Raw genomic sequence first — 24,413 nt, forward strand, 5'->3', positions numbered from 1 at the left:
AACTGAGGAAATTGCAAAATTGTCGCTTCTGTATAAATCAGCTAACGAAGAACCCACATTTCACAACAACAAGATACAGTAGGATTGAACTAAACATTTGCTGAATGATCATTTTAATGATTCACGTGGAGATAATCTGAAAAAAGAAACAACAGGTTGCTGGAATTTGTCCTGTGAACCCTTCTATTCTACTTAACTGCAACCAAGTTCTCTTGGCTGTAAATCTTCAAAATCATAATTCACAAAGGGAGTTCATAAACATATGCGCCATGAATATACTTGACTGTGTTTTTCTTAGGAAAAATGACATGACAAAAAGTATTTCTTTAGATGCAACACTTGCAATAGAAAAATTCTATTAGAAGTAGAAAACATCAGGAAATGCTTGTAAGAGCTCACTGAGGTGTAGCAAAAGTCTTGCCTGGCTCCTATTCTGAAGTCTTGCAATCCTGTGCAAGGGGCCTAGAGATAGGGCCTAGAGATCTCCTCCTGAATCAGACCTAAAGGTCCCTCAGAAAGCTGTATCAAACTTCAAAAATGACCTGTGCCAAGGTACTTAGGGGGGTGGGCATTGCAGCGTGGTGGCCAAAGTTTGTGGACTGATACCAAATTATGTAGGGTGGGTGAGGAACCACAAAGGGATTGCAAGAAAGGAAGCCTCCAAAAGCGGACCTTGATAAATTAAGGTGGAGTGGAAGCTACAGAAATGGCAAGTATGCAGTTCAATGTAGCAAAATGCAAAGTGATGCACATAGGGGCAAAAAATCCAAACTTCACATACACGCTACAAAGGTCAGTGCTATCAGTCACAGACCAGGAAAGGGATTTGGGCATCTTAGTTGATAGTTCCATGGGAATGTCAACTCAATGCATGGCAGCTGTGAAAAAGGCACACTCTTTGCTGGCGATAATTAGGAAAGGAATTGATAATAAAACTGCAAAGATTGTCATGCCCTTATATAAAGCCGTGGTGCGACCGCACTTGGAGTACTGTGTTCAGTTCTGGTCGCCACATCTCAAAAAGGATATCGAAGAGATAGAAAAAGGGCGAGAGAAGGGGCAACCCATGAGGATGATTAGAAGGATTGGAGCACCAACTTCCTTATGAGGAGAGGCTGCAGCGTTTAGAGACTCTTTAGTTTGGAAGAGGGAGGCAGCTGAGGGGGGATATGAGTTAGAAGTCTATAAAATTATGCATGGGAGGTAGAAAATGTTGACAGAGAGAAATTTTTTCCTCTCTTTCTCCACAATCTACTAGAACCAGGGGGGGCATTCACTGCTAGAAAATGCTGGGGGGAAGAATTAGGACTAATAAAGGAAACACTTTACTTACACGCCAACGTAGCTATGATTTGGTGTTTGGAATATGCTGCCACAGGAGGTGGTGATGGCCATTAACCTGGATAGCTTTAAAAAGCATTAACCTGGATAGCTTTGACATATTTATGAAATTGATCTATGGCTACCAATCTTGATCCTCCTTGATCTCAGATTGCAAATGCCTTAGCAGACCAGGTGCTCAGGAGCAGCAGCAGCAGCAGCAGAAGGCCATTGCTTTCACATCCTGCATGTGAGCTCCCAAAGGCACCTGGTGGGTCACTGCGAGTAGCAGAGTGCTGGACTAGATGGACTCTGGTCTGATCCAGCAAGCTAGTTCTTATGTTCTTAGGTTGCCACTCCAAGTTGGGGAATTTCTGGAGAGGGGGGGTGGAGCCTGGGGCTGGGAGGGCAGAGTATACTGCCATAGTATCTACCCTCTGAAGCTGCCATTTTTTCTAAGGAAAATGATCTCCATAGTCTGTACACCAGGAGATCTCTAGGCCCCATCTAGAAGTTGGCAATTCTAAATAGAGCCATTACAAATGTCATGGTCCCAGCATGTGCCCCAGCATTGTGCCCCTTTATTTAATAATTAAAATATTTAGTCCACTTTTCCATCAAGAAGAACCTAAAACACTGGCAGGAGCTCAAGGAGGCTGGTGCCCTAGATGCCACTTGAGTGGGTCACATGGAGTGCATTGGCAGGCCACCCTCTCCCTCACAACTGCTCCTCAACTCTGAACTCCTCAGAGGCAGGTGTGCAATTGAACACTGGCTGGATTGAACTGGGCACACTCTGGAGCAGAGTGGGCCTGTTCAGTACTGGATTCGGCTTGGCTCAGCCATGTTGAGTCCAGCATCGAACTGAGCAATTGGTCTCACCAGCTCCATACTGGCTCTGACCCCCACCATGGAGCTTGGCATGCAGTATAAAGCTTGAGCCAGTCAGACTGACTGCTAAGTTCGATGCTGGGCTCAGTGTGGCTTTAAACTGCAGGCTTGAAGCCATGTGGAGTTCAGGTTGGGGCAGCAAAGTTATACGCTGACCAGTTACGCATTCAACTGCGTGCCTTCCCCAGTGCAGTTGCAAGGGAGGAGGGCAGCTCACCTAATGTACCCCCCACATGACCTATTCAAGTGGTGCCCAGGGACTGGGCAAGTCATTGTGCTTGCCCTAGGGACCATTTTAAGCAGCTATGCCCTGACCCTCAAAAGTGGATAACAGTCATAATAATAATACTATCAACTAATTTAATGTACATTTTTTTAACAAGACCATAAAACAGCAATATCATTTTAAAAAAACCAAGTATTCAAAAAGCAAATTCTGCAGGTAAGGAAAAAGGTAGATACCATCCATGCCAAACCAATTAAGAAACAATAGGTACCCTGTAATTTGGCAGTAAGCAAAGAGAGGACCTAATACATTTCTTGAGGAACAGAATTCTGCAGCTTTCTTCCCACCCCCCACATGGGTTGGCATAGTGTCTCCCTTTAACGTCACTTCTCCACTGCCCTGAATCATTATTGTCAGGGACTATCCCAGCTTAACAAGGCAGTGCTTCTCTCTTTCTCCTCTGAGGTTCTCTGAAAATTGCCTTCCTTCGAAGCTGCTTCTCCCCTATTAGTAAAGAGAGATTATGCTTCTGTGACACTGGTACAATTCTTCACCACGTGGCCTATGGTAGGTTAAATTTATCCATAGGAGTGGGTTTGCCTGAGGCACGACTACAAAAGTGAAGTCTGTATTCTCTACCCAGAGAGCATTCTCTCTCTCTCTGTCTCTCTCTCTCTCTCTCTCTCTCTCTCTCTCTCTCTCCCCCCTTGCTGAATAAAGGAGTGGGATGAGAGAGAGAAATTCCATTGCATCTAAATTTACCACAATTAATTATTAAAATGTTATTCTCTGGATACCCATCTTAAGAAAGTTGTCGCCACACTGAGCCTGCTTAAAAAAAAGTGGTGTCCTTGAAATAGCAGGCAGCCTCTCATCCTTTTCATATGTTCCAGTGTATCTGAATACTATTTCTCTTTATGAGACAGGCTTGTCAGAACCAGTTTTTTGTGTATCAGCTTTTAGTAACTCTGGACTGAGTCCTGGCTATTCAGCATGACATTCATTCATTTTTGCCAAGCTTTCCCCGTAGCTGATTCATGTACCACTGCTGCCATCTTATGGAAAAAGCACTTAAAAACACTTTTTATTATTTATCTTGAATTTCTTAATATGCTCAGTGGCATGTCCTGTCCTCTGGAAATGTTGCAAGTATAATAGTTCAGTTCTAAGTGAAAAGCAGTCAGAAGGCAATATTTAAATATTATTACAATATGGATAATAATGTGAGGGAGTTTAGCAGGGAAGTAATGCCCTCTGAAGCAGCTGTGAACTCCAGAAGAATTGATCTTTGTAATCTTTGAAGAACAGTTTTAATTCTGGGAGAACTTCACGTCCACCTTGAGGTTGGGAACTCTCATCTCAACAACAGCAAATAACAAGAGGACTTAGTGAATGGTCTTTGGCAAATCATTGTCCATCTGTAAAATCTTTGTTACAGCTTGACTTTGAAGTGTTTTATGTATTTTACAAGAGTTATATCTTTTTTCTCCACTGTCTGCATTCCCCATCCCATAAAGTATAGTTCCAAAACTAGTAATCACTGTTAAGATCAATATGACTGAATTTAATTGCATATATTTCTGTTCTTATTTCTATTCTTTCTTTCTTTTTCAAACATGCTTGCAAAATGGGCCATATAGTTCATGAAAGTTTATGATGTCACTAGTGGCAGAGCTCATTCCATGTTGAAACAAAATAGGCTCTAGGAAAGGAGGGAAGAAGCCTTTTTCTGTGCAACAAGCTTTTCCTATGACCTCCCCACAGCTGACCACACACTTACTCTGCTGCTGACCTTTTCCCCCACCATGGGCTCTTCCTTCATGCCCCCTGGTGGCCTGCTTGCTCATGCAGCAACCCTCTCCCTCGCCATTCACTGCCACTGGCCAAACTCACCCAGCAGTCACGTGGTGTACAGGTAGTTGGCAGGTCTGGCAGCACTCTGCCACTGCTCCACACTTCTTGAGGTGTGGCATCACAGGTGGGTTGCTGTGGGAATCACAGGTGGGTTGCTGGATCTGGGTGGAAGTCCGGAGGGCAGGGAAGGATTGCTGTGGGAATGAGGAGGTGGATGGGAGGCCTGGTGGGAGGGCATCTTGGCTGAGCCTGGGTTGGTGGGACAGGGGGCATGGGAAGGCATGTGGCAGTCCTGGTGGGCTGGCACTGGTTATTTGGTGGGCCTGGGGTGGGTTTTGGGGTGGGGGCAGCTGGCTGAGCTGGAGTTGGCTTGCAGGGGGGAGGGGGAGGGTGGACATGGTTATGGGTAGACAGAGTTGCAGTGGGGCTGGTGGGAAGGGCAGTATTCTGGCATCCCAAGCAGGCCTGCTGCTGGGTCAGGGGAAGGCAGGCAGGGAAGTAAGCAGAACACAAGGGACACCCACCAATGGGCGCATAGAACTGAGTTCTGCACACTGGTTGGTGGTGAGTTTGTCATTAGATGGTGGCAATTCATTGTGGCTTAGATTATTATTATTATTTATTCGATTTGGTAGACCGCCCTACCCCTGAAGGGCTCAAATTTTTATATAAGGTAAGATAATAATGGGTTAATCTTTAAGGGCCACAAACTCATGTCTATTTTTTGCAGAACCTTAGTTAATACTATAGAAAACAGGGTCATTTTCCTGTTTCTCCACTGCTTATTCTCACTGAAGTCTTCTTTGTTCCTGAACTGGTATACTTTAAGGATATGAGAGATGCATTGGCTGTGCTTCAAATTTTACTATTTTCTTTGCTCTGTCTATGAAGTGGCTCCTAGCCACTTGCTTTCTATAACATCATAAATGTTTTGAGTGTCCTATGCTTGGAGTCCAGTAAACTATTTGCAAAGATTGGAATGATGCACCTGTAATATTTAATTTATACATATTCCATAAATCAAAAGTTGTAATTGTGCCTGACTTTTATTATTTATTTATTTATTTATTATTGTATTTATAAACCGCCCTCCCCCAAGGGGCTCAGGGCGGTGAACAAACAATAAATAGAGCACAGTAAAATCCACAGTATCAAATATAAATAAACATTAAATAATGGCTCTATATTGTTAAAACCAACCCCATTAAAATTAAATGCAGCCTTCCAACATCAAATAAATCGATGGCGTCCAATCACTAATCCCCTTAGAGGAAGGAGGAGGGGAAAGGGCGGCAGGGTCCACAGATGACATAAGAGGAGGGGGGGAGCCATCAGTGACTGGGCTCCCCAAAAGCCCGGCGGAACAGCTCCATCTTGCAGGCCCTGCGGAAATCGTTGAGATCCCGCAGGGCCCGCGTAGCTGGAGATAGGCGTTGTTCCACCAGAGCAGGGGGCCCAGAGCTGTAAAAGGCTCTGGCCAGGGTGGAAAACCCGATCGCATCATTGAAGGAGCCAGGGATCACCAGTAAAGTTGCAGCCTCATGCGAGCAGAGAGAGCCGATTTGGGACATATGGGGCAAGAGGCGGTCCACGTGAGGCCTACACGAGGAGGAGTCCCAGGCAGCGCAAGGCCTTAAAGGTCAATACCAGCACCTTGAAAATGATTCGAAATTCAACCGGTAACCAGTGCAGGCGGCGCAACACAGGTGAAATATGGTCTCTGGCGGCACCCCCTGTGAGCAGACGGGCCGCCGCATTCTGGACCAGTTTTAGTTTCCGAATCAGACGCAAGGGAAGGCCTGCGTAGAGCGAGTTGCAATAATCTTCAGGGTATAGTTGCATTTTCCCACTAGCGAACAAAGTTTTGAGGTCATCATCATCCTAAATTTAAAGCAGGTCTCCATCACCAACCAAACTGTAGTCCATTAGCCAAGAACTATAATTGACAACGTCCAGTTTTACCAGCCCAGAGACAGAACATAACAGAAGGTTTACTGAGTTCCTATCATGGCTGCTGAATGTGTCCAGAGCTTCTGTTGGATTGTTGGTTATAAAGCCTACTTTCAAATTATACATCCATATTCATGAAGAGTTGCAGTAATATTCACTTTCATCTTCCCTGCAATCTCAATGGGTTACAATTGTATTTGTATGAATGCTTGTTCTGTTTATATGTCCTTCCACAGTACTTTAACTAGGCTACAAGAAATTCTGTGGCTGATGATCTCATCCTGCTGTTTTCAATGGAAATAAGCCTGATCTCTGGGTGAGATGGGGGAACTGTTTTCACATCTTATTAGATAATGGATGAGATGTAAAATCAGTTCCATGGTGGAAGAACGCCCTGGAGGTTGATAGGTTTGTCAGAATAAATAGGCCTTCCCTGACACAAATGCATTAAGCGTTCCTCAGTTACAGCATAGCATGGATTATAAAGAAAACCGGCTTCGGTTTATGGAAATATAGGCTGGCTATCAGAACTATTTCAGTTGTTTTAAGTCACAGTATTAAGGAACTCCTCCAGTCCTAGGAAAGTGAAATAAGCATTTACACTATTTGTAATAGAATAGGGGGCATGCTGATTAAATTTGCAGATGACACCAAATTAGGATGGGTAGCTAATATTCCATAGGACAGGATCAGAATTCAGAATGACCTGGACAGATTCGAGAGCTGGGCCAAAACTAACCAAATTAATTTTAACAGAGATAAATGTAAGATATTATACATAGGCAGAAAAAAAATGAAATGCACAGATATAAGATAAGTGACACCTGGCTTGACAACAGTACATGGAAAAGGGATCTGGGAGTCTTAGTAGATCACAAGCTGAACATGAGTCAGCAGTGTGATGTAACAGCCAAGAAAGCCAATGCAATTCTGGGCTGCATCAATAGGAATGCAGTGTCTACATCGAGGGATGTAATAGTACCATTCTATTCTGCATTGGTCAGACTTCATAAGCTGGAACAGGTCCAGAGAAGGGTAACCAAAATAGTAAAAGGTCTAGATTCCATGCCCTATGAGGAGCAGCTTAGGGAGTTTGGTATTTTTAGTCTGGAGAAGAGAAGGTTAAGGGGTAGCATGATAGCCATGTTTAAATATTTGAAGGGATGTCATGTTGAAAATAGAGCAGGTTTGTTTTCTGCTGCTCCAAGATGTGTCCTGTGGTTATTCACCAGATGAAACCTCTGCACATATGGGCACAAACCAGCATATAATAAACAGGCAATTGCATAGTAATTGCTGCCACCACCTCAAACTCATTGTGGTATGGATCTGACCAGTGTCTGGTCATGGGCACAAATACCCTGTGAAAAGATCCAAAGAATGGGTTTTTGGTGGAGAAATTGACTTGGCCTTTGAGCAGTGGTCCATTCATTTCTCCTTTCACCCTCAGTCTAGAAGGTTGACTACTGAGAAGAGCCTAAAAGAGGCACATGGGCAGACTTAGGGGAATGCTTCAGGAGGTAAAAACCCAAAGATGATGAAGGCAACCTAAGCACAAGCAAAATGGCAGGGAGTAGGAAGTGAAGGAGCACCCAACAGACTCAAGGGGACAACTAGAGATAAACTATGTTCATCATTTTTTCTCTTGAAATCACATGACAGGTCAGTTGAAGGAAATGCCTCAGATTGCCAAGCAACCTTAGCTTTCATTTACTCCACGGGCAAAAGTATGCCTCAAACATCTAGTCCTTTCTTTACAGTTTCTCAGATCTCACTCCTTATTGACTTGAACATATCTTTCTGGCATTTTAACCAGGGCAACAAAACCCACAGGACTTGGCATGTCTCATTAGCAGGCAGCTGCTAGCTGGACAGAAATGTTTACATCCTGCTCTTCTCCCTATTCTTCTATGCTGAGGAGCTTTTAGATCTACCAAATAATTCACAGCCAAAATCTGAATTCTAAAGAGGGAGTGAAAATTGGTATAGCAGAAGGCATTAGTTTGATACTTCAGTCCTCCCATTGAAAGAGTGCTTTAGAGCAGTGTCAGCTTCTTGTCCTGTTTCATTTTGCATAAGCATCAATTCTGCTGGGCTGCAATGAATTGTGATTTCCTATGGTACTTAAAATGACAACACAAGCGTGACAGAGTGCAAAGTGGAAATGCAAAGATGAGACGTGTGGTAGATAAACATTTTAGTGTCAAGTATGGCCAATATGTCTGTTCATTATATCTGAAAGCCAGCTCTGTATTAGTGGTATATCAGCTTGGCTTGTCAGTATAGCTAACAGCTGAGAAATCCTTCAGTGCTCTGAAGGTATGTCAGGATCACTTGGCTCCATAATATTATTTAAAAGACCATTTTACGTCTAGAAACATGTTTTTCTTTTCCACAGACATTAACACTGATAGTGAAATGATCATTCATTGATCATTGACATGTCAAGATAGATTCTTTCATCATAAAGTAAATAGATGGAATAAACATAATACTGAGGTATCACTTTTGAATAGTGATAACGATTATGCTGAAAAAAATTCTGTAGAACAGTGTTTTACTTAATGGATTGAATTTAGCCACATCAGCCAGGTCTCTGGAGAGGCAGCATATAAAATTTGCTAAATAATTTATTTTTTTTTCTATTTAACTGAAAAACTGACTTGGCCTGAATTTGATCCTTTAAAAGCGGTTTGGTATACTTCTATTAACAGGGGAAACTATTCAACTCACAAATAACTATTATCACTTGATAATTATTGCAAATAATATTGTTAAAGGCAACAAAGCCTATTTAGCAGTTGGAAACCCTTTCAGTATTTTAGATAGTGCTCTTTATGTTAGAACCCTGATTGTATTAGATACTGAGAGAGAAGCCAACTTAGATGAATTTTCCAATTAGTTCTATCTGAGCTCACTGTTCTCTGATTCTCTGCCTCCCCCCCCCCACCCAACCTGACAGTTTTCATCAAGGCCGTCTATCTAGTCCTGTTAATTATCTCTCACAGTTCTGCTATGAATTTGGTATGGGAGGGGGAATTCACTTCCACCCTGGAAAGTTCCATGGATACTGTCCACTAATTGGTTGAGGAAATCAAGAGATCATGGCCAGCTTTTTTTATATATAAGTACAGTAGAGAGAAGAATCCTTTTTACACTTTTTGCCTTACCCTTCCTTGCTGCCACTGACACCCACAAAGTTTGGGGACCAGTAGTCCCTCAAATCATTCCCCAGTGCTGCACAGAACTTTCCAGATGCTGTGTGGAACAGAGCTGCCTGAGAGAGTTCCCCCACTAGGTGACCCCTTATCTACAAGGCACCAATACGATGGCTGGGCAGCAGCACCCCCATGTAGCTTACAGGGAACATTGTTGGGAACCCTAACGTTATCTCTCAGATTAGTGAGGGAACATGCTTGTTGTTGTCATAAACCCTCCTCCCGATCTGTACCTTCTTCCCACGAGTAACACTTTTGAAAATCACTTGGAAACTTCCCTATTCTCTGGATTGAGCAGCAGAGATCCCGAACCTGTTCCAGCCTATTAGCATGTTGAAATTCTGACACAATAACCAAGGCTTGGGAAGTACAGCCAACTCCAATTGGCTATCTTGAGAAGCAGAGCCAGCAACAAATATCAAGGGGGTTATGCATAACTAAAAGTGATTCTTCAACATTTCAGGTGGAGGTTCTGCTGAATAGGATGCCTTTTGAAATGCACATATTTGTTGAACATATAATTCTGTCAAGCAGTGAAGATCTATGGTGCAGCAGCAGCTGCTGCCAAGTTTTTTTAAAAAATCTGCACAGCTGATGAAATCTGCAGTGACGAATCAGAAGCCCTGCTGGGCAAAAGTCCCACCTGGCTTTACCTACTTTCCTAAAATACTCGGTGGGCACCAGAAAGTTGTTGGTATGCACTCCATTGGTATCTTCCCTTCATCTCAACATCACCACTAATGGTCTTGTTCAGTATATTAAGTATAAGGAGGGGCTGTGTCTCAGTGGTAGAGCACTCATCTGCATGCAGAAAGTCCTGGTTCAATCTCTGGCATCTCTGGTTAAAAGGCTACGTAGAAAGTAATGTGAAAGACCTCCACCCAAGAACACAGAGAGTAGTGCTCGTTATAATACAGATAGACCAATTGTCTGACTGAGTCTGAGGCAACTTCGTGTGTTGAACAACTGGAGGCCTCAAGAGCAAATCCCCATCCTCATTTATCAGTTTGAAGGTTAGAGAGTGTTATGGCTTTGAAAATGGAACTTACTTATTCCCGCTACACTACATCATTTGTAGTGATGGGAATGTGGCCTGACCTATTACATTCTCAAAAAATTCTTCTGTAAAGTATTTAAACTCAGTGTATTCTGTGCATTTTGTCAGGAGTGCTGTGTACATAGATGTATCCTAATCAGGAACAATGCAGTCATTTGTAAAGGACTTTGTGATTTCACAAATAACACCAGACTAGAAGTTGTTGTATAGTGGACAATTGTACAAAAAAGATGTGATTGTTTTAATGAGAATGCACAGTAATAATATTCATGAATAGGAACAATTAAGGAGAAGTAATGGTGTGAGGAAGACAATGGATTATCTGGGGTACATTCCCTATATGACTGTAATATCATAGCTCCACCCTTGATGTGTAATTTGTCTTGTTGCTTTCTTCTTGCAGTTTGTATTCTGCCGTGAATGTAAAGAAGAATATCACAATGGAGAATGTAGCACCTTCCTTGAAACACAAAGCGCAACAGCCCTGAAGGTACAGAACTTCACATTTGTAGCAACTCATACCAAACGAGGTCTCTTCCAGCAATAGTTACATTTATGTAATTATATTCCAAAGGCCAAAACTATAGCCATTTCTCAAATGGTGTGGCAGGTGCCCTTGGAAGGAGACACACTTGGAAGAGGACCCAAACAACTACTGCACTGTCAGCCTGACATCAATACCAGGAAAAATTATAGAGCAGATCATTAAACAGACAGTCTGTAATCTTATCTCTTTTTTTGATAGAGTGACAAGCTTGGTAGATGAAGGGCATGCTGTGCATATCTTGATTTTAGTAAAACTTTTGACAAGGTGCCCCATAATATTCTCGCAAGTAAGCTAGTGAAAAGTATAGACAATGCTTCTATTAGATGGATTTGTAATTGGTTGACTGACTGAACTCAAAGGGTGCTCATCAATGGCTCATCTTGATCCTGGAGAGAAGTGACTAGTGGGGTGCCACAGGGTTCTGTCCTGGGCCCAGTGCTATTCAATATTTTTATCAGCAACTTGGATGATGGAATAGAGGGCATGCTAATCAGATGACACCAAAATAGGAGGGGTAACTAATACCCCAGAGGACAGAGTCAGAATTCAAAATGACCTGAACAGATTAGAGAGCTGGGCCAAAACTAATAAAATGAATTTCAACAATGTAAGATACTACACATAGGCAGAAAAAATGAAATGCACAGATATAGCATTGGTAGCACTTGACTTGACAGTACATGTGAAAGGGATCTGGGACTATTAGTTGATCACTAACTGAACATGAATCAGCAGTGTGATGCAGCAGCCAAGAAAGCCAATGCAATTCTGGGATGCATCAATAGAAGTATAGTGTCAAGATCGAGGGATGTTATATAGTACCTCACTGTCATGCCCCTGGACAGTTCAATAACAAGACTCTGTACAGTTGATTTCTTTATTATGAAACAGCATCAGGAATAAGCATTCAGACTTCCAGTGCCAAAACTAAGCATAACCAGCAATGCAGCTTGAGAAACAAAGCAGAAAAACATAAGCACAGATTGGGAGGGGAATGAGAAGAGAAAGGTTCCAACATCCCAGGCAGGAGACAGGAGAGAAGGCAGGATCAAACAGGGGCTGATCATGACACGCTCTATTCTGCATTGGTCAGACTTCACCTGGAATACTGTGCCCAGTTCTAGGGACCTTCATTCAAAAAAGGACATTGTCAAGCTGTAACAGATCCAAAGAAGGCCAACCAAGTGGTAAAAAGTTGATTCCATGCCCTATGAGGAGCAGCTTAGGGAGCTAGGCATGGTTAGTCTGTAGAAGAGAAGGTTACGGGGTGACATGATAGCCATGTTTAAATATCTAAAGGGATGTCATGTTGAAGAGGGAGAAAGCTTGTTTTCTGCTGCTCTAGAGAGTAGGACAAGGAATAATGGATTTAAGGTGCAGGAAAAGAGATTCCTCCTAAACTTTAGGAAGAACTTCCTGACAGTAAAGACTGTTTGACAGTGGTGTCGCAGTGTTGGTGGAGTCTCCTTTGGAGGCTTTTAAACAGAGGCTAAATGACCAACTGTCAGGAGTGCTTTGATTGTGTATTCCTGCATGGCAGAGGACTAAATTTGATGGCCCTTATGTTCTCTTCCAACTCTATGATTCTGTGATTCTAAGAAGGGATGTACTTGTGTAATTCGAGGAAAGGGTTCTGTAGGAGACAGAGTCAGCAGCAGAGGTTTAGGGTAATGCCAGCCACAGAAATCTCAGTGAGTCATGGAACACAGGAAATTCTCATGTAACAGCTTCTCTGACTACTGGCTCCTTTCCTGGAAGGCTCATTTTAGAAGGGAACCAGAGATGCTCTGTTCTATCATCTTCTAATTTGGGTGTTGACCAACATGATGCTGATGGTCAGTGACATTCATATTGGCATTTCTTACAATTTTGCCGTGAATATACCGATATACTTCTGTGACATTTGATTCATTTAAATTTGATCCTGAATTAAGAGAATGTGAGAAATGGCATTTGTGATAATTTGGATTCAGTATACATATAAACTATTGAATACTGGTTGTATTATAAGGGCTTAGAACCAGTTCTAGTTTTGTATAACTAGCCATTGTGGCTCCAGATATGGATGTGCATTTCCTTCCTCACCCCTTTCAAAATATATATTTTAACATGCTCTATAGAATTTTGATGGGCATAGTAATTTGAGGTGTGAATGCACATCTATATCTGCTTCACAGGCAGAAACCTGTTTGCACATCCAGATACTCCTACTGGATTATGGTAATAAAACTACTAAGATTTCTTCAGTATCACATTTGTTGGTCTTCAGTGACTTAGAATTAACGAGAGCCGTATATGTACTCAGTTTTGGATTACCTGACATTGTTCATTGTTCTTTGTTCATTTGGTGTATATATTCCTGACTTTTTGCCACATGGTGGCACTGTGATACCAAAGAAATTATATTTAGGCACTCTCATACTCCTCGAAGAAATTATCAATTTTAACCAAGGAATTAAATTCAATAATTTTAAAGGGCTTTTCATGAAATCATTGAATTTATCTTATATATTTTAATTAAATGTTTTAAATTCTACAACATTCTAATGTTTATTATTGTTTATTTCCTGTGTATGGATAGGAAATATTTTGATGTAGATGATCTGCTACAGATTATATATAAAAAGTGCCTCTTGGAAGCTCACTACCCAAACAGTGCTAAGGGCTTGTCTGCTCAAGCATTTTAAGCGTCCTTAAGCTCACTGTTGTTGTTGTTGTTTAATGGTAGTAGTGATGGTAATACTAGTAGCAGGAGCAGGAAAAGTACCTAAAGTACTCCATCTTTTTACAGAGTTTGCCAACTCATCTAACTGAAAAGCCATATGAAATATTGGAGTTCTTCCCTTGTACATTGCCTAAAACCTCCAGGCAGCATCTCCAGGCAGCATCTATTGCAGCGATTCCCAACCAGGGGTACCCTGGGGTGCCGTGAGCATGCCCCAGGGGTACCTCGGCAATGTTACCACCCCCCGCACTTTTGTGGTGTCTCCCGCCAGCACCAGCAAGGATATGGAGCTGGCCCAGGGGGCAGGACCTGCTGCAAGGTCAGCAGCCACTTCCCCCCACCCACCCACCCCACCCCATGCTTCTCTCCATTCTGGGAGGTGAAGGTAGGGATGGCAAGCAGGGGAACTGGGAGAGGAAGGTGGGGGGAGGATGGCAGGGGTACTGTGAGATATGAAGAGTGAAGTCAAGGGTACTGTGACGTCGAAAAGGTTGGAAAACATGGCTCTATTACAATTGATCTCCATATAACTAAGATCAGTTTCCCTGGAGAAAATGGCTGCTTCGGGAGATGGACTCTATGGAATTATAACCTGTTGAGGTCCCTCTCCACCCTAAACCATGCTTTCCTCATACTCCATCCCCCAAACCTCCAGTTATTTCCCAACCCAGAGCTATAAACCCTAAGAAAGAGGCAAGATCAGATTGCAAATGCCTTAGCAGACCAGGTGCTCAGGAGCAGCAGCAGCAGAAGAAAGCCATTGCTTTCACATCCTGCATGTGAGCTCCCAAAGGCACCTGGTGGGCCACTGCGAGTAGCAGAGTGCTGGACTAGATGGACTCTGGTCTGATCCAGCAGGCTAGTTCTTATGTTCTTATGTTCTTAAGATAGATGCTTACAATCATAACCAAGACCCAAGTGGTACAGGTAAGCTACATGGGTCAAGTCATATGTTGAGCTTCAAGAGGGGCCAAGGAAATATGAAGTCCAAATATAGCATTTTCTTTAAAAATAAACCTGGCCCTGTTATTTCTGCCCTTTAGCATTTGCACACTCACCTTTCCTTAAATCACAACACATATAAGCCTGATGCATTAGAGCAGTGGTTGTTGTGGTTGAAATGGGGGTGTTGTGTGGTTTCCGGACTGTATGGCCGTGTTCAGTGGTGAGATCCAAAAAATTTAGCCACAGGTTCCCATGGTGGTGGGATTCAAACTGTGACGTAGCGCCAATGGGGCTGGGCGGGGCACAACGGGGGCATGGCAGGGCATTCCAGGGGCGGGGCATTCCTGGGCGGGGCTGTGGCAAGGATGCAGCCACTGCACCGGTCCTTGGGCGGGAAACGAATGCACGCAGGCTTCCATGCATGCCAGTGCACCTCCTGCTAGACTGCTTCAAGTTCTGTGCGCTACTGCTGAGAGGAGGGACGTCACTAAGGCAAAAATCACGTGGCAAAATCACCAATTAGTAACCCTCTCTCGGCACACACAAATAATTAGTAACCTACTCTTGGGAACCTGTGAGAACCTGCTGGATCCCACCTCTGGCCGTGTTCTAGCAGCATTCTCTCCTGACGTTTTGCCTGCATCTGTGGCTGGCATCTTCAGAGGATCTGATAGTAGGAAAGGAAAGCAAGTGGTGTATATACACCTGTGAGTAAAGGTCAATAGATGAGGGCATCTGAATAGGAGTGGCCTGGCAAGAGAGTAACAATGAAGTGTAGCATGTGAGTAATAATGGAGATAGCAAGGCCAATAGGTGAGGCATCTGAATAGAAGTAGTCTGTTCCCTTTGATTGTTTATTGTCTATAGTCATCCTGTGTTTGTGTGGAGCTGATTAGTCACTGTCTTGATTCTAGTGTTTTTCAAAACTGGCAGCCAAATTCTGTTCATTTTCATGGTTTCTTCCTTTCTGTTGAAATTGTCCATGTGCTTGCGGATTTCAATGAAACACCTGTGGCCCAGCCACCATCCTGTTTGCTCTACCCTCCAGCATAGGTACCACTTATACTGGCAAGGTGCACAAACATATTCACACAGGCCCACACTGCCCCAGAGCCATTCCAACCTGAAGTGGAGACCAGCACAGCTGGGGGCAAGCTAGGAGCGTTCCTGGGGGGTAGGAACTGATCTTGTCAGCTTCCACAAGGCTTTTGGCCCAGGAATTCCTTGGTGCAGGAGTTTGACTTAGGCCACCTAAAGAGTGGCACAAGCCCACTTTTGGCTATGGGGGATACTTTGGCTGCTGAGGTTTTCCTTATTTTCACTGTCTTCCTGTACCATCTGGATTCGCTCTGGAGGTGGCATAGCACCACTATCACCCACTGCTGCAGCCCTCCAAAATGGGCTGTTAGAAGTATATAATGCCTACTATATCTGTCTTATTTTCCATGTTTGCTGATCTGCTTGTATTAGCATATGACATTAATCTGATGCTGTCATTGGCTTCCAGTTGGGTCCCATTTAACTTTCTGATTTCAAGCTTTAAAATTCTAAATGGCAGAACACTAGCATGTTCAGGACGAAGTTTTATGTATAAATTCCAGTACTTCAATCATGCACTCTACCAGCATCAGAGTGGCTAAGTGATTGTTAGGAAGGAGTCACTTAAACTTGGCATTGAAAGAAAGGGATTCTGATATACATGGTTGAACATGCATCCATATTGATCTGGGCGCAGTGTTTGTGTAGTCAATAAATACATCGTGCAAATAGAGGAGAAAACAACACTGTGTTTGAGTAAAGAGATCAGGTGTTATTTAATGTTGCCATTTCTCCTCCCCACTCCACGTTCCAAAACTTCCAACATTTCACAGAGCTCTGGAGTAGACTATCTAGGTTTTATGTCATTGCATGTGTAGTAATTTAATAGCAGAAAAGTTAGTGAAGAACAGGTGTTCCTAATTAGGTAACACTCAAGAGTCTCATATGTCAATATTAGAGGGCAAAACCAAATGGCCAGTATTACTCTATAAACTTTTTTTTGGCGCAGACATCAAACATGGCTTGTACAAATCCCATAACATTAATTTTACTGTATCATGAATCACATATATTCTGTCTGGGAAAAGACACAGTGAGCTGTCAGATCACAAATCATTTCCTGAAAATGCTAATGATGAAACTAAAACTCAGTTCCCTACCATTTTTTAAGCTTGCAGTTGTTGTTGTCACCACAAGGTGGTGAGTAGATCATGAATAGTTGTTGCTTCCTAAGCCGTTCTTCCTGTTTTCTGAGCAACCGCTGAGTCATCTCAATCATCTGTGTTTGCTGCAGGTGTGCCAAGGGGTGAAGGCCAATCTTTTTACATAAGGGGTGGTTTTCTGTAATTATATAGCAATACAGAGCTGTTAGCCACAATTTCAAAATCTGTTTTCAGTGTGGAATCTTGTGACAATCTTTCAGAAAATATGTTAGTAGCCTTTTTAGGGGGGGAGGAAATGTTTACTTCTTTGTGTGTACAAAAGCTGACTTAACTGGTTTTGCTAACATCATATTGCACAATCACCATAGCAGTGAGCAAATGCCATGAAGAGAGAATTACTAAGTGTTTGCTGTTTGGTTTCCATTCTTGTTGTGAAGGACACAATGTAGTGTAAGGAAAGTGTCACTGGAAGGTGTTAATAGAGTAAAGGAGCAATTCTGCTCTATTGGAAAAGAACAGTTAGAGCCCCATCCGAAGGGGGTGGGTTAAATCAGCTGTTGGGTGCAGCATGTCACCGCTGTGATGTTCATATATGACGACATTGATGAACGTTCATGTGTGGTCTCATCTGTGAGAACAGGGAACTCCAAAGACTTATTTATTTCTGTCAAATTAGGGCACAAAATGTGGTGAACAATTAAAAAGACATTAAAAATCAACTTTTAAAATAGTATATGTATGCAAAGCCAGCAATTAAAAGCAAACAACAAGGGAGGTCAGATAAACCAGAAAAGTTTTCATCGGCTGGCAGAAGACAATGATTGAGATGACAGATAAATCTTCTGGGGAGGTTATTTTGGTGCCACAACCTAGAAGGCTAGGGTTGCCAAACCCCCCCAGAAGGGGATTCTTTGCTTTGGGAGCCCTCCCTCTGGCACCATTCAGCCAGTTGGCAGGGGAACTTACCACCAGCAAATTGAGGCCTCTGTCACCATCAACTCATCGATGTCACTACTAATGCTCACTGGAAGTGACATAATTATGCCACAGGTGACATGGGGATTTTCTGGTATTTGGGTACAAACTCTGTGGTAAAAACAGCTTCTACCATAGGGTTTTTACCCAAATACTAGAATGTCCCACTTCACCGGCAATCTGATGACATCAGTTCCAGTGTGGGCCAGAAGTGATGTTGATGCACCCCCAGCATCATAGGCAGTGGTGGGATTCAAATAATTTAACAATTGGTTGTTTACAAGCACCATTTTAACAACCAGTTCTGCTGAAGTGGCCAAATCCCACCACTGATCTGCCAAATCCCACCACTGATCACAGGCATAAACCTCAGTTTGCTGGCAGTATGTTTCCTCTCATCCCCCGCAAGGGGCTTTCAAAGTAAATGAAAAGTAGAAGTGATTTGCCTTCATCCACCAAGTCTTCCTGAATGGTCTGCTAAATCGCGCCCCAGGCTTCAGCCTGGAGGCGCCGTTGCGTGGGGGGACGGACGATTGGAGGCTGTCCTTCCCGCCGGCCGATGAGGCGGTCACGTGGCCGGGTGCCGGCATGTGACATGGGCCTCTGGCAGCCTATAAAAGGCTGCGTCGGCGGGGGCCGGGCCTCTTTCAAGGCCGGCTTGTTCAAAGGAAGGTTGTATTACCGGTGCTCTCCTTTGCGGCCTAGAAAGAGAGGATTGTCCCTGCCGGAGGTCCTCGAGCGACGATCTTTTCACTCCCCATTCAGCCTATAGCTGCAGGGGTGCGGGCGCTTCGGTTCGGGCGCTTGCTGGCGGCCATAAGCGGCGTCTGCGAGGCCCGGAAATTTGAGGCGTTCAAATTCGGCCCGTGCTTTCGGCCCGATCGCCCATCCTCGACGACTGTTAGGTAGGCGTTCGCGCCCAGATCTCAGATTTGAAGCTTCAGCGGCTCCAGAGGCATCCAGGTGATCGCTTCGCCGCATGCGGCGGCAGGGCGAGAGCGTAGGAGGCGGGCGGCGACGCCATTTTAAGTTAAGGTGTTTGCCGCTTATCCTCCCCCCTTCCTTCCTCCCGGCTGCTGTGTCAGCTGTTACGTTGAAGCAGCTTGGGCGGTCAACTGCCAGGGAGAGGGCGTTTTTGAATGACCGGCAGGCTGCGGCGTCTTCGCCAAACTCGCGGGCCGGCCTCGCGTTGACGCAACCTCTGTGAAGCGGACCCAACCGGGGATTTTAGATGCGGGTTGGAGCGGCGGCCATTTTGGCCTTGTTCTGCCGCTTACCCCCCCCCCCTCCAATTCAACAGGAGGAAAGGAAACTAGACAGCCTTCTTCACGAGAGCTGTTGGGCGGTGAAGAAAGGGAGCAAGGGCGGCAGCTTTACTTGCTCAGGGCCAATCTTGGCGACGATCGTTTTACGGGCTGTTACTAGAACTCTGGCAGCCATTTGTGAGGAGGGCTCCCCCCTCCCTTCAACAGCAGCGGCCATTTTAGCGGACTTTTAGATTAACTTTAAAACTGTTGTAGACCCCATTTTGTGAACGGGCAAGAAGGGGACTTTTGGAGCTAGCCCGTTTTAGGGTATAACAATTACAGCTATTCAAACAAAGTCGCGGGACCCAGTAATCTGTAACATAGAAGCTTCCTTAATTTTTAAAGCTGGTTAGTGCCATGGCACCAAAGCCCGAATGTCATGAGAAAGAAGGCAAAGGAAAGGGGGCCAAACAGCACCCATCGGGGTGTTGGAACAGGGGCAGGCAGGGGCCTGCGCCAGGGGCCCTCCAGGAGGTCTGGGACAGAAATGCCGCGCGCCCGACAGGGAAATGGCTGCTTCTCTTAACATAACAGGAGCGGATGCCTTCTCTTCCAGCGCAGGGGTGCCTGGCACACCTGCTGCACCCGCCATAATCCGGCCGGGGAAAGCCATCCCGAGGCGAGGCAAGGGCCCGGCATGGAGGTGCTGGGGCGGGGAGACTCCAGGCCCTCCTGCGGCCTCCCTCCGATTAGGGGCCGGGGATGAATGAACGTCCCCTCAGTTCTCATGCCTCCTCACTTAGTCCCTCAGTGCTCATGCCTCCCTCGCATTGGCCAAAGTGGGCTGCCCATATCTGGAAACTCTGTTTTTATGCCATATACTTGTATCCATATTCTCTCCGTGTATATGGGCATGAATATTGAACCCGTATGGGATGGCCAGGCCAATTCCAACCCCTCCCCTGGTTTTCCGGAGCAATGTGGCCCAGGGGAGGTTTCATGGGGAACCAGCCCCCCTTATATTTTGGCCTTCTCAGGTTCAAAGTTCTTCGGAGTGGCGAAGATCAGCTTAGGGGAGCCCACTTGGGTCCAGCAGAGCTTGGGTTCCCCTGCCACCAATGGTACAGGGGAGTCAGGTCCATCCAGAGCTTGGGTTACCAAGCACCTCCCGGGCGTGGCCTCCTTCGGTATCTGCCGATCCAATAGTTCAGGGTCCAGAGTTGGCAACTGGGGGGGTAGTCACGGCTGCCTGTACCAGCGGGCAGTGGTGCTTGAAGCTGCAGCAGGCCCTGCCAGCCAGACTGCTGGGCCCAGATTGCCAGACCCAGAGCGCCAAGGGGAAAGGCCTCTGCGATGCGGTGCCTAGATCTTCTCGGCGGTCCCTAGCTCATCCTGCGTCTGGTGAGTCTACAGATGAGGATTCTGCCCAAGCAGCGGGAGATTACTGGGAAGAGGGGAAAAGGTGCCAGCTCTTCCCCTCTGGATTTATTCAGAGGAAAAGGGGCTCGCAGGTAGAGGGACAGTGCTGGGAACTTAGGGGATTCAGCCTTCTGCTTCCGGCATGGGACCCTGGGGACCCCCGGGCTCCCATTTGCCGAGAAAGAAGTTAAAGAGAGCGTGCCCTGGATGGGTACTATGTGGATATCTTCAGCGGTTCTCGCGGCTGGAAAGAGGATCCAGAGGAGGCGGGTTCCGTTAGAAGCTAAGAGAGGCGAAGAAGAACACCCAGAAAGAGCAGAAGCGTTCCTTCGACAACTGGCTGAAGGGGTTTCGCGGGAATATATGCCAAGCTCTAATAGGGAGCTGCTTACCCACTAAGGGCCTGGCATCTGTCTGCTCACTGGGCCAATGTTTTTGAGGAGCCACCGATCCCTATCAGGGGATCGCGGCTGCTATCAAGAATGCGATGAGGCATTCGCAGAGAGTGCTCTCACATCGTCCTGGACGCAGGTGGGGATCCTAATACACGATCAGGCGTGGATGACAAATGTAATTAAAACTTCGTCATCTGGTGCTACTAAGCCAACTTCAAACGGGGCTGAGGGCTGAGGAAAAAAAAGGGTTTGGTCAGCCCGGGACCCTCCCGATTAAGCTTGCTGGGCCTTTAACCAAGGCTCCTGTAAGAGGAAAAAAATGTAGAGATTCGAGCACAGCTGTTCCCGTTGTTTTGGGGCCCACACCAGAGTACGAAATGCCGCATAACTGGCTCACAGAGCCTCCCCTTTTCGGCGTGGCGAGGAACCCTGGCTCTGGCAACTTTAAGAAGAGACGGTGATTGGCTGACCGGGGGAGGATCATTCCCTGCCCAGAAGGCCCTGAAGTCCCGGAGGTTCTGCAGAAGTCTAAGCGCCCTTCCCCGGATGCGTAGTGCAGCCTTTATGCCAATGGCTGGACAAGGTATCCGTGTCGGGAAAGAGCGCATTATACTTAAAAGAGGGATTTCAATTTGGTTTTTCACATCCCATTTTGGTAGGGAGCAGGGGAACGGGCAACTTCAGCTCCCCAACTTAAAATCCGCAAAGGGAATTGCCTGCGCGGTAGTAGCTGCCAAAATTTCAAAAGAAGAATGCCTGGCAGGTAGAAGTCGCGGAAGCCCCTTCGTTGAGCCTCCGTTGCCCAACCTTAGGGTTTCCCCATTGGGAGCTGGTCCCCAAAAAGACCCCCGAGGGTATAGGAGATGATACAACACTTGTCCTACCCGCCAGGGAGGTCGGTTGAAACGACGACTTCATTGACCGGGCATCTGCTCTGTTGCGGTATGCACCACTTTGGATGAGGCAGTGAGCCTCATCCGGGAGGAGTGGGAACAGCTTCGAGGAGTTAGCAAAATGCTGACATACGAGTCTGGCTTTTCGGCTGACACTGCCCTATACACCCCAGGGACTTTTGAACTCTTAGGTTTTCAATTTTGAGGGACAGTGGTATGTCGATAAATGTCTTAATGCCCATGGGATGCTCCACTTAACTTGCGCCAGCTTTTTGACGAAAATTTAGCACCTTCTTGGAATGGGCAATCCAAGAAGAGATCGCATGCCATCAGCAAAAGTTACTCATTATCTTGGCCGATTTTTTTATTTGTAAGGTGCAGCCCGGCACTGATGACTGTGCAGCGATGTTTGTCCAGCATTTCAGGACTTGGCGGCAGAGCTAGGAAGTTCCTTTGGCGGCCGACAAGACTGGAAGAGATTTTCTGTGTCTTGCTTAACCTACTTAGGAATTCAGTTAGACACAATAGCAGGAACATCTTCCCTGCTGCCCTGCGACAAGCTGACAGCGTTAAGCGCACACTGATTGGTGAAATCTCTGCTAAAAAGAAGTGCAGGCTCGCGGGAAATACAGTCCCTGCTTGGGCACCTTAATTTTGCCTGCAAGGGTTGTCTCCCGGGGAAGGGGCTTTTCTGTTCATACCGCTTCGCACTTAGAGGTCCTTGGCCGGGCTATTCGGTTCCCCATCACATCACATCAAGAGGTTACTTCTGGTCGCTTCGCCAAGACCTAGGGGGTTTATGGTTACGTTTTTTTCTGGAGGCGTTTTAATGAGAGTTTCATTTTGGCACCTTAGGTTCGCCTTAGGAGCTGCAGGATAGTAGTTTCAAGTCCACACCCGATGCAGCTGGCTCGATAGGCTTTGGTATTTTATTTCAGGGGCCAGTGGTGTGCAGGGAGTAGCCCACCAGCGTGGTCTCAGAACCCCGGAATTTTTGAGGGACATGACTTTCCTGGAGTTGTTTCCCTCTGGTGGCTCGCGGTTCACATCTGGAAGGATGTTTAGCGACCATGCAGTTAAGGATTCTGGTGTGACAACCACCGGGCTGTGGTCAGGGGAGGTAAATCGGCAGTCCAGCCCGGTCGGAAGCGGTGATCACGGCTAGTAAGGGAATTTGTAATGGTTTGCCTGATTAATAACATCTCCTTTAAAAGCTGTTTTCTTGCCAGGTATAACTAACAATATAGCTGGCGGCTTTGTCTGGTGCGTCAAGGTCAGCGCTGCCGGCTCACTAGCTCCCGAAGCCAGCCAATTTCGGAGAGGTGTCCCGACCATCGCTGGCATCTTGGAGGCAGTCAATAGCCGAAGGTGTCTTGCAGTCACTGGCTCCAGCTACCGTCAGCTGGGCGTATGAAGGGAGCACTGAGCACCTTCTTTGCTGCGAGCTTCCATCCCGGCAGAGCCTGTTCCGACCAAGGGTTTGCTAAGGATTTGGTGCTCCGGTATTTGGTTGATTTGAGGGACCGTCAAATGGCTGCCAGGACTATTAAGGTCCATTTAGCAGCCATTTCCTTTTCAACCAGGCCCTGGGGATCACTGACCACTCCCGCTGCTTTGAAGCTAGAAGAGCAGTGGCGGGTGGCAGCGCGCTTCCCCCAGACCGCAAGATAGTAGGCGTCCCATCACCAAGGAGCTCCTGGGAACTTTATGCGCCACAGACTCAGTTTGTAACTCTGCCTATGAGTCTACACTGTTCCAAGCCTTGTTTACCTTGGCTTTCTATGGGGCCTTTACGGTGTAGTGAGCTAGTGGCCCCATCCACCCACATCGTGGCTCCTAAGGCTTTGCAAAGGACCGATGTGTCTATGGCGATGGGAACTTACGCATATGGTTGGCGGGGTCCAAGACTGACCAGCGGCGTCGAGAGCGAGGTGACATTGGCCCCCTCCCCACCAGGGGCACCCTGTCCGGTGGCTCGCATAGCCTGCGTTTTTAGCTGTCCGCCCTGAAGGGGCAGGGTCCCCTGTTTATCCACAGCAATGGAGCATCAGTGTCCAGATTTCAATTCCGCGGCTGTGTTGCGGCTGTGCTTACAATCTTTAGGACTCCCAGCAGAGCGGATTCGGTTCCCACTCCTTTGGATTGGGGCAGCTACCACGACCTCTCAAGAGGGACACTCTGCGACTGAAATTCAGGCTTTAGGCCACTGGAGATCTTTGGCTTATCGTGTTTATGTCCGGCCTCACCTTTCCTTGTAACTTTGTTCTCTTTATAGTTCCGGTGGCCCGTTGTTACCTAGTTTGGCTGGCTTGCCACCGTATTGTTTTACTGGGCTGGCTATCACGAAGAGGTCGGGCTGGGGACAACATCTTGGACTGGACACCTCCCTGGACATTCACTGGCTGGCGGCGAGGCATCGCGGTGGTCTTCTCTGCTCTTGAGTTCGCGGAACTTCGGTGCTTCAGTATGGCTTCCCAGGCGCAATAGTTCTTCAGCTGGGGAAAATGACATTCCGGCTTTCAAGGGAGTAGCATTGCAGAGCATGCCATG

At 45.9% G+C, this 24,413-nt stretch overlaps 1 protein-coding gene across 2 annotated transcripts in view; it reads left to right on the forward strand.

The window, feature by feature from the left end:
- Nucleotides 1-24,413, forward strand: part of PRKN (parkin RBR E3 ubiquitin protein ligase) — an 896,318-nt gene that overhangs the window by 859,949 nt on the left and 11,956 nt on the right. For both annotated transcript variants that reach the window (XM_048487681.1, XM_048487690.1), the window contains one exon: nucleotides 10,920-11,006. In XM_048487681.1, the coding sequence (XP_048343638.1) occupies nucleotides 10,920-11,006 (87 nt within the window). The remainder of the gene's footprint in view (nucleotides 1-10,919; nucleotides 11,007-24,413) is intronic.

Source organism: Sphaerodactylus townsendi, linkage group LG01 (assembly GCF_021028975.2).
Source record: "Sphaerodactylus townsendi isolate TG3544 linkage group LG01, MPM_Stown_v2.3, whole genome shotgun sequence".
NCBI classification, from domain to species: domain Eukaryota; kingdom Metazoa; phylum Chordata; class Lepidosauria; order Squamata; family Sphaerodactylidae; genus Sphaerodactylus; species Sphaerodactylus townsendi.